At 48.5% G+C, this 8,496-nt stretch overlaps 1 protein-coding gene across 1 annotated transcript in view; it reads left to right on the top strand.

Moving 5' to 3' along the window:
- The window catches only part of C2CD2L (C2CD2 like), a 32,854-nt gene extending 24,616 nt beyond the window's left edge, over nucleotides 1-8,238 (top strand). Inside the window, exons 15-17 of the mRNA XM_037409745.1 lie at nucleotides 6,925-7,011; nucleotides 7,177-7,308; nucleotides 8,000-8,238. Of these exons, the coding sequence (XP_037265642.1) occupies nucleotides 6,925-6,929 (5 nt within the window). The 3' untranslated portion in view covers nucleotides 6,930-7,011; nucleotides 7,177-7,308; nucleotides 8,000-8,238. The remainder of the gene's footprint in view (nucleotides 1-6,924; nucleotides 7,012-7,176; nucleotides 7,309-7,999) is intronic.
- The last annotated feature ends 258 nt before the right edge of the window (nucleotides 8,239-8,496 follow it).

The following is an 8,496-nucleotide window of genomic DNA, read 5'->3' on the forward strand; positions in this document are numbered from 1 at the left end:
GTGGGAGAACAGAGAAATGATGATCAGTTTGTGTACACAGGTGCTCTCAAATGCAAGTGTTTTTAGAAAAATTAGTATATGTGAATAGGAAGTGCTTGTTCAAAAACTTGAGTGCGCTTGAAGGAGTGTGTGAGTTAAAGCAGGCTGGAAGAAGATCACGATCTGAGGAGGAGCTTGGAACCGAGGCAGAGACTGGAACGGAGTCAGGTGATGGATTTGCAGAACTGGCGGGACCAAAGGAAACTTCTAAAAATCTCATACGTTGACTAATGATATGGTAAGTGTCTATAAGCTGTGCTGTATCCCTTTGCTCTCTGCCATTCACTGGCGTGGTGGCTCAGCTCTGAGTTGTGACTAAAGCAAGCCTAGTGGTACACATGTCTGTGTGAAATTCTTTAGTAACAGCAATCACTGTGGCTTATCCGTAGGACCACCCACCCCCAACACCCCCCATGTGCCACAGGTTCCCTGTGCTGATGCTTCTCCCTCCGTAATGGGGTGGGGGCATGGACAGAAAGAACCACCCGACTTTTAAAGCAATCAGACACAAAGGATTTAAACGCTTGAGCCACGTGAACGCTTTTTGGTACGGAGGGTTAGGGTTAGAGGGTTAAGGTTAGGGTTAGTGTTAGACGCTCCTTAGGGTTTAGGGTTAGGGCTAGTGTTAGGGTTAGACGCTTCTTAGGGTTAGGGTGAGGTCTGGTTTAGGGTTAGGGTGAGGTTAGGGTTAGAGGGTTTGAGGGTTAGGTTGGGGTTAGGGTTAGAGGGTTAGCCGGTTTGGGGTTAGCCGGTTTGGGGTTAGCCGGTTTGGGGTTAGCGTCAGACTCGGGGTCGTTAGGGTTGGGGTAGGGGTTGGGGTTAGATGCTCTTAGGGTTAGGTTAGGGTTAGACAGGGTTAGGCGGTTAGGCTCTTAGGCTCTGAGGCTCGTAGGGTCAGACGCTTGGTATAGGGTTAGGGTCAGGCTCGTAGGGTCAGACGCTTGGTATAGGGTTAGGGTCAGGCTTGTAGGGTTAGGGTTAGAGATTGGGTTAGGGTTAGGCCGGTTAGGGTTAGAGATTGGGTTAGGGTTAGGCCGGTTAGGGTTAGAGATTGGGTTAGGGTTAGGCCGGTTAGGGTTAGAGATTGGGTTAGGGTTAGGGTTAGGCCGGTTAGGGTTAGAGATTGGGTTAGGGTTAGGGTTAGGCCGGTTAGGGTTAGAGATTGGGTTAGGGTTAGGGTTAGGCCGGTTAGGGTTAGAGATTGGGTTAGGGTTAGGGTTAGGCCGGTTAGGGTTAGAGATTGGGTTAGGGTTAGGCCGGTTAGGGTTAGGCCGGTTAGGGTTAGGCCTGTTAGGGTTAGGGATAGGTTTAGGTTTAGGGTTAGGGGTAGGTTTAGGGTTGGGGTTAGGGTTAGTCCTCTTAGAGTTAGGATTAGGGTGAGGATTAGGATTATGGTTTGGGTTAGGTTTAGGGTTAGGTACATACCATGCACAGCTGAGGGATAGAGTTCGGGTTAGGGTTGTTGTTAGGGTTAGGGTAAGGTATAGAGATAGGGTTAGGGATAGTTTTAGACGTGTTTTAGGATTAGGGTTAGGGTGTTGGTTAGGGTTAGGGTTATGTTAGGGTTAGGCCTCTTAGGGTTAGTCATCTTAGGTTTATACCTCTTAGGGTTAGGGATAGAATTTGGGTTAGGGTTAGCATTAGGTTTAGGGTTGGGTTAGGGTTAGGGTTTGGGTTAGGGTTAGGGATAGGGTTAGGTTTTAGGGTTAGCGTTGGGGTTAGTGTTAATGTTCCTGTTAGGGTTAGGTACATGCCATGCACAGCTTAGGGTTGGATTTCGGGTTAGGGTTAGGGTTATTGTTAGGGTTAGGTTTAGGGTTAGGATTAGCGTTAGGGTTAGGTAAGGATTAGGGGTAGGTGTAGGCTTAGGGTTAGTGTTTAGGGTTAAGGCTAGGGTCAGGGTTAGGTTTTAGGGTTGGGGTTAGGGTTAGTCCTCTTAGAGTTAGGATTAGGGTGAGGGTTAGGGTTATGGTTTGGGTTAGGTTTAGGGTTAGGTACATGCAATGCACAGCTTAGGGATAGAGTTTGGGTTAGGGTTATTGTTAGGGTTAGGGTTAGGCCTCTCAGGGTTAGTCATCTAAGGTTTAGGGTTAGGGTTAGGGTTAAGGTAAGGGTTAGGGTTAGGTTTTAGGGTTGGGATTAGGGTTAGTCCTCTTAGAGTTAGGATTAGGGTGAGGGTTAGGGTTATGGTTTGGGTTAGGTTTAGGGTTAGGTACATGCCATGCACAGCTGAGGGATAGAGTTCGGGTTATGGTTAGGGTTATTGTTAGCGTTAGGGTTAGGGTTAGGCCTCTTAGGGTTAGGGTTACGGATAGGGTTAGGCCTCTTAAGGTTTTAGGGTTGGGGTTAGGGTTAGGTTTAAGGTTAGGATTAGGAACATGCAATGCACAGCTAAGGGTTAGAGTTCGGGTTAGGGTTAGGGTTTGTGTTAGCGTTAGGGTTAGGTAAGGATCAAGGTTAGGGTTAGGGCTAGGGTCAGGGTTAGGTTTTAGGGTTGGGGTTAGGGTTAGTACTCTTAGAGATAGGATTAGGGTGAGGGTTAGGGTTACGGTTTGGGTTAGGTTTAGGGATAGGTACATGCCATGCACAGCTGAGGAATAGAGTTCGGGTTAGGGGTAGGGTTCTTAGGGATAGGCCTCCTTAGGGTTAGGTCTCTTGGTTAGGGTTGGGGTTACGGTTAGGGTTAGACCTCTTAAGGTTAAGGCCTCATAGGGTTAGGCCTCTTAGGTTTAGGCCAGCTGAAAGGCACAACAAAAGTTGGGCTACCTGCTTTCTGGGCTGAGATGGGGAACCGCTGACTTTTGGACTCGGCCAGAGACAAAATGTTCCAAACACACCCCATGCACAGCTCCACTGGGGAAGGTGACAGGAAGGAATTCTGTTTCTAGGTCTCACACTATCCCGGTAGCCAGATGAAAGACACAACAAAAGTTGTTCTACCTGCTTTCTGGGCTGAGATGGGGAACCGCTGAATTTTGGACTCGGCTGGTGACAAAATGTTCCAAACACACCCCATGCACAGCTCCACCGGGGAAGGTGACAGGAAGGAATTCTGTTGGTAGTTCTTACACTGCCCCAGTAGCCAGTTGAAAGCACCACACAAGTTGTTCTACCTGCTTTCTGGGCTGAGATGGGGAACCACTGACTTTTGGTACCAGCTGGAGACAAATTTTTCCAAGGCACACCCCATGCACAACTCCACCGGGGAAGGTGCCAGAAAGGAGTTCTGTTGGTAGTTCTCACACTGCCGCGGTAGCCGGCTGAAAGGCACCACAAAAGTTGGGCTACCTGCTTTCTGGGCTGAGATGGGGAACCGCTGACTTTTGGACTTGGCCGGAGAGAAACTGTTCCAAGGCACACCCCATGCACAACTCCACCGGGGAAGGTGCCAGAAAGGAATTCTGTTGGTAGTTCTCACACTGCCCTGGTAGGCAGAGGAAAGTCACCAATAAATGGGTCTACCTACTTTCTGGGCTAGAGATGGGGAACCGCTGAATTTTGGACTCGGCTGGAGACGAAATGTTCCAAGGCACACCCCATGCACAACTCCACCGGGGAAGGTGCCAGGAAGGAATTCTGTTGGTAGTTCTCACACTGCCCCAGTAGCCAGTGTAAAGACACAACAAAAGTTGTGCTCCCTGCTTTCTGGTCTGAGATGGGGAACCGCTGAGTTTTGGCCTCGGCTGGTGACAAAATATTCCAAACACACCCCATGCACAACTCCACCGGGGAAGGTGACAGCAAGGAATTCTGTTGGTAGTTCCTACACTGCCCCGGTAGTTAGAGGAAAGACACCACAATAGTGGGGCTACCTTGTTGCAGAATGGCTGTGTGATCACGGCCATGACTCCCTTTAAGATCTTTGTGAAACAAAGTTAGCGTAGGTTAGCTGAAGCAGGCCTTGCAGCTGTGCTGAGGCATGCTGATAAGGAAGCTGAGAAAAACACTGACCTTGTGCCTAATGTTGTAAATAACTTTGAGGAATTCGCGTAGACAAGAGAGAAAAAAAAAAAGTAGCTAGCTATCTGCAGAAACTGCGAGTAGGAGGACGTGTGAAAATGTAACCCTTTAGAGCTTAGCCAATCAGCAGATGACTAGTAGGCATAATTAACTGGAACTGTGTATAAGACATAATCGCGCTGTAATAAATCGAAGCTTGCTTTATCACTCATATTGAGTTTGCCCGCTTGACTTCCCTCGCCGTCGACAAGTGGCGCCCGAACAGGGACTGACGCCTTCATTATGTTCCCGTGAAGAGAGGACCCCCAATCCTCCTTCGGTGGACGGCGTGCTCGTTGAGGCCCCGGTTGCAGCGTCCGGGAAGCGGGGAACTGGCTCTGAAGACATCGTTTGCCGTCTCCCCGCTTGGACCTTCGGCAATAAGGCGGGGTCTGCCAGCCGAGAAGGAGGCTACCTAGCGAAATCGCTGCTCTGGACCAGACAATAGGGAGGTCGCGGAAACCCAACCTCGCCGGACAAGAAGGGGGGCGAGACTACGGAGTGCGCGCATCATGGAAAGAGAGGTAGCCTTTGAATTATTAAGATGCTTTTTAGAAAAGCGGGGAGTAGGCCCTTTAAAAGATCTGGCTGAGTTAATTACTATGGGAAAAGCGAAAGGGTTTTTTACAGACCCCGAAAAAATGTCTGAAGTAGAGGAGTGGTGTGCGTTTGGAGACTGCTTGTGGGACTTAGTTATAGATGACGATAAGGCTCAAAAAAAAAAAAAAATTGTATAAAAAGGTATCAAGCAGAAAAGTGCCTTGCTGCGGCAGCAACAAGCCGACTTGCAAGCGCAGATCCTAATGCAGGAAAAATTATGCCATGTGAAAATCACATTCCAATACCCCCTTTATCACAAACAGTGCTCTCTGTACCACCTATAGAGCCCACTGTACCACCTATAGACCCTTCGTGTCCTCCGCCCCCCTCCCCCTCTGGCGCAGTAGCTTCGCCTCCCCCCCCCCCCCCTCCCCGGCGCAGTAGCCTGGGGGGGGGCAGAGGGCGGGGACACATCTAACGAAAGTGCTGCTAGGAAGAAAATAGCAGTGGGCAGTCAATACAAAATTCTAAAAAAAAAAAAAATAAATAAATACAGTAAACAAACTGTTGTGTTCTACGCACATTAATTGGCAAAAAATAGCACAAGAAGCGGCTGCTCAGGGAATATTTGATATTGCTGAGCAAGTCAACCCCCCACAAGCTTTCCCTGTAACGTATCAGATAAATGCCGCTAACCAACGACAGGGAACCTGGGAGGCTTTGATTGGAAAATATTAAGTCAGTTACGTAGTACAGTGAATGAGTCAGGCCTCCACAGTGAGCCCACCAGATATACCTGACTTTATGAAAGGGCCGTTATTGTGCCAGTGTATTCTGGAGAATAGTAACAGTTACACCAAAGGCATTTTAGTAACTCTGCCCTTAGATTCTTTTGTAGAAACAATGCTAGAGCAAATGAGTTGGGTGCCAGTAGGTCAGCAAGCCTTGCTAGTGGAAGCAATCCAAGCAGTAGGGAGAGATTTAGTGCAAGCCCAAAGTCAGGCTTTTGCAGCGCTTGCGCCTCTGCGCCCCCCTGGGGCTACCGCGCCCCCAAAGCCAGCGACCACCACGCGCCGAGACTTCCCCTGCTATCGATGCGGGAAGCCAGGACATACCCGTGACCGATGTCGACAACGTAAAGTGTGGTGCCAAAATTGTCAGCAAGGAACCCACAACACCAACGTCTGTCGGCAGACGGGAAACGAGAAACCGAGTGCGAGGAGCCGCAGCGCGTCGACCCCAATCGCGACTCCTGTCACCTTCACGACACCCCCTCCAGGAGACATGACCAACTCTTGTCGGCAGACACCGTGTTACAACCCGCCACCTGAGGGAGCCTCGGCCTGGACCTGGCAACAGCAGTAGATACAACATTACTTGACAACCGACCACAAAAAATCGCAACTCATGTCCAAGGACTTCTGATAATTAATGGACAAAGCTATGGTGCTCTATTATTAGGGCAGTCTTCTGGTAGTTTAAAAGGGCTGTTGCAAAGTGTGTTGCTTATAGTAATAATTGTTATCATTGCACTCGTATGTTTAAGCTGTGCTCTCTCTTGTATTCGAAAATTACTCGAGCATGTAACTGCACAAGTTTTGCTTGCGCAGAGAGAAAAAGGGGGAAATGTTGCAGAATGGCTGTGTGATCACGGCCATGAGTCCCTTAAAGATCTGTGTGAAACAAAGTTAGCGTAGGTTAGCTGAAGCAGGCCTTGCAGCTGTGCTGAGGCATGCTGATAAGGAAGCTGAGAAAAACACTGACCTTGTGCCTAATGTTGTAAATAACTTTGAGGAATTCGCGTAGACAAGAGAGAAAAAAAAAAATGTAGTTAGCTATCCGCAGAAACCGCAAGTAGGAGGACGTGTGAAAATGTAACCCTTTAGAGCTTAGCCAATCAGCAGATGACTAGTAGGCACAATTAACTGGAACTGTATATAAGACATAATCGCGCTGTAATAAATCGAAGCTTGCTTTATCACTCATATTGAGTTTGCCCACTTGACTTCCCTCACCGTCGACAGTCTTCTGCCTGCTGTTCCCTCCTACATGCCTGGATAACCCTGGGGCAAAGCAGAGCTCTACTGGCTTGGGTAGAGCTAAAACACCTCAAGAGGAGGGAGCTGTCGGCGCTGTTTTGGCTGAATGGAGGCAGGGGGGTAGTACCTGTTATGTGAAGGCTATAGGGGAACGTCCTTGCCTTTGTTTATTCTTACAAGTCCGTCATATAGACAACTTCCTTGGGTCTAAGCCTATTTTCAAAAGCTCGTTTATCAGAGTTCCTGAAGTCGGGCCTCACTTGCCATGACAGTGTCATCTTCAGTTCTCCCTTCCTTTTTCCCTTAGGTTGAAAACAGCTTTTCTATTTCTGTCCCCATCTGCAAACAGTTCCACAAGAACATCATAGGGAAAGGAGGTGCCAACATCAAGAAGGTGAGATATTGTTCCTAACTCAAGTGCTCGTGATGATCACTGCCTGCAGCAAAATCCCACTGGATGCTCTCTCCTGCTCATTGGTGATGTCCAACATAGCCTGCAAGGGCTTTTCTTCTGACACGGGACACTTCTGAGATGATTTTTTTTTTTCCTTTGTGGCAGATCCGTAAAGAAAGCAACACCAAAACTGATCTCCCAGCAAAGAACAGCAACTCGGAGACAATTGTCATCACAGGCAAGAGGGCAAACTGTGAGGCTGCTCGCCACAGGATTCTTGCCATCCAGAAGGAGCTGGTTAGTGAAGCAACTGGCCTTTTGTAGCTCAGGGACTTGACTATGTTGCTAGAAGACACAGATACAGACGTGGTTGTAATGGGTGAGGGGAGGGTGGAGACAAACGTGTCGGTCTGTTCTTGACTCGTAAACCAAAGTTTGTGACTGCTCCTGTCAGGAGTAGCCAGTCTCCAAGCCCTCTGCTCAGGCATTTCTTCCACATCTATAAAGCTCCTAGCAAGGTGGGAGTTAGAGGGTGTTGGGGCTCTTGCTGTATTGAATGATTATGCTGAACTCTGAAGCAAGTGGAAAAATACTGAAGAAATAAGACGAGGTTACGGCCAGAACAGTGGGATGAAGAAAAAGGAGCAAATTGCAGATGTTTGCACAAAACCAAGGCCAACGGGACGTGATAAGAGGAGCTGGGAAACCGCAGAAAGGAGCCTACGTGCCAGAGAAAGCAGAAACAGAAATCTTCCCAGTAAACAATTGTTAACCAATCATATTATTATACGCTTGTAAAATAGCCAACCACATTATTGCACGCTTATAGAATGCCTTATAAAAGTCTACCTGGATCAGATCTTGAACTCTGTGAGTATTTGAATCTGACTCCCGCTCGCCCGAAATGCCCGCAGCAAGAGGGTAAGCAGAGTGGGTGCAAACATGTTTCTGCATCCTGACTCAAGAGGCTGGTACTGTCCTCCCTTAGGCCAACAGCACAGAGGTGGAGGTCTCTATTCCTTCCAAACTGCACAGTTCCCTCATTGGTGCCAAAGGCCGCTTCGTCCGCTCCATCGTGGAGGACTGTGGTGGAGTCCACATCCACTTCCCCACCAAGGGCTCTGGCAGTGACACCGTGAGCATCAGGGGCCCAGCCCAGGGTGTGGAGAAAGCCAAGAAACAGCTGCTGCACCTGTGTAACATCTCAAGGTCTTAATAAATAAATAAATGGCAATGCTCTGTTTGTGTTGAGAAAGGCATCTAGTCTGACTAACTAGAAAAGAAAAGGTGGGCACCTGAAGGAGGGAAGGAGACCATCAAGTCAGGAAATCATTGAAGAAAGAGAATGGGAAGGTCTATTCCACCTAGATTCCCCCTATCATGAATGAAATGACTGGGTGTCCAAATCTATGTATTATTGCAAATGTGCTGTGTCAATTTTCTCACCCCAAAGAGCAGGCAGCAGAACTCTTGTGCTGTGCCTCA

This window comes from Falco rusticolus, chromosome 16 (assembly GCF_015220075.1).
Source record: "Falco rusticolus isolate bFalRus1 chromosome 16, bFalRus1.pri, whole genome shotgun sequence".
In the NCBI taxonomy this organism is placed as follows: Eukaryota; Metazoa; Chordata; class Aves; order Falconiformes; family Falconidae; genus Falco; species Falco rusticolus.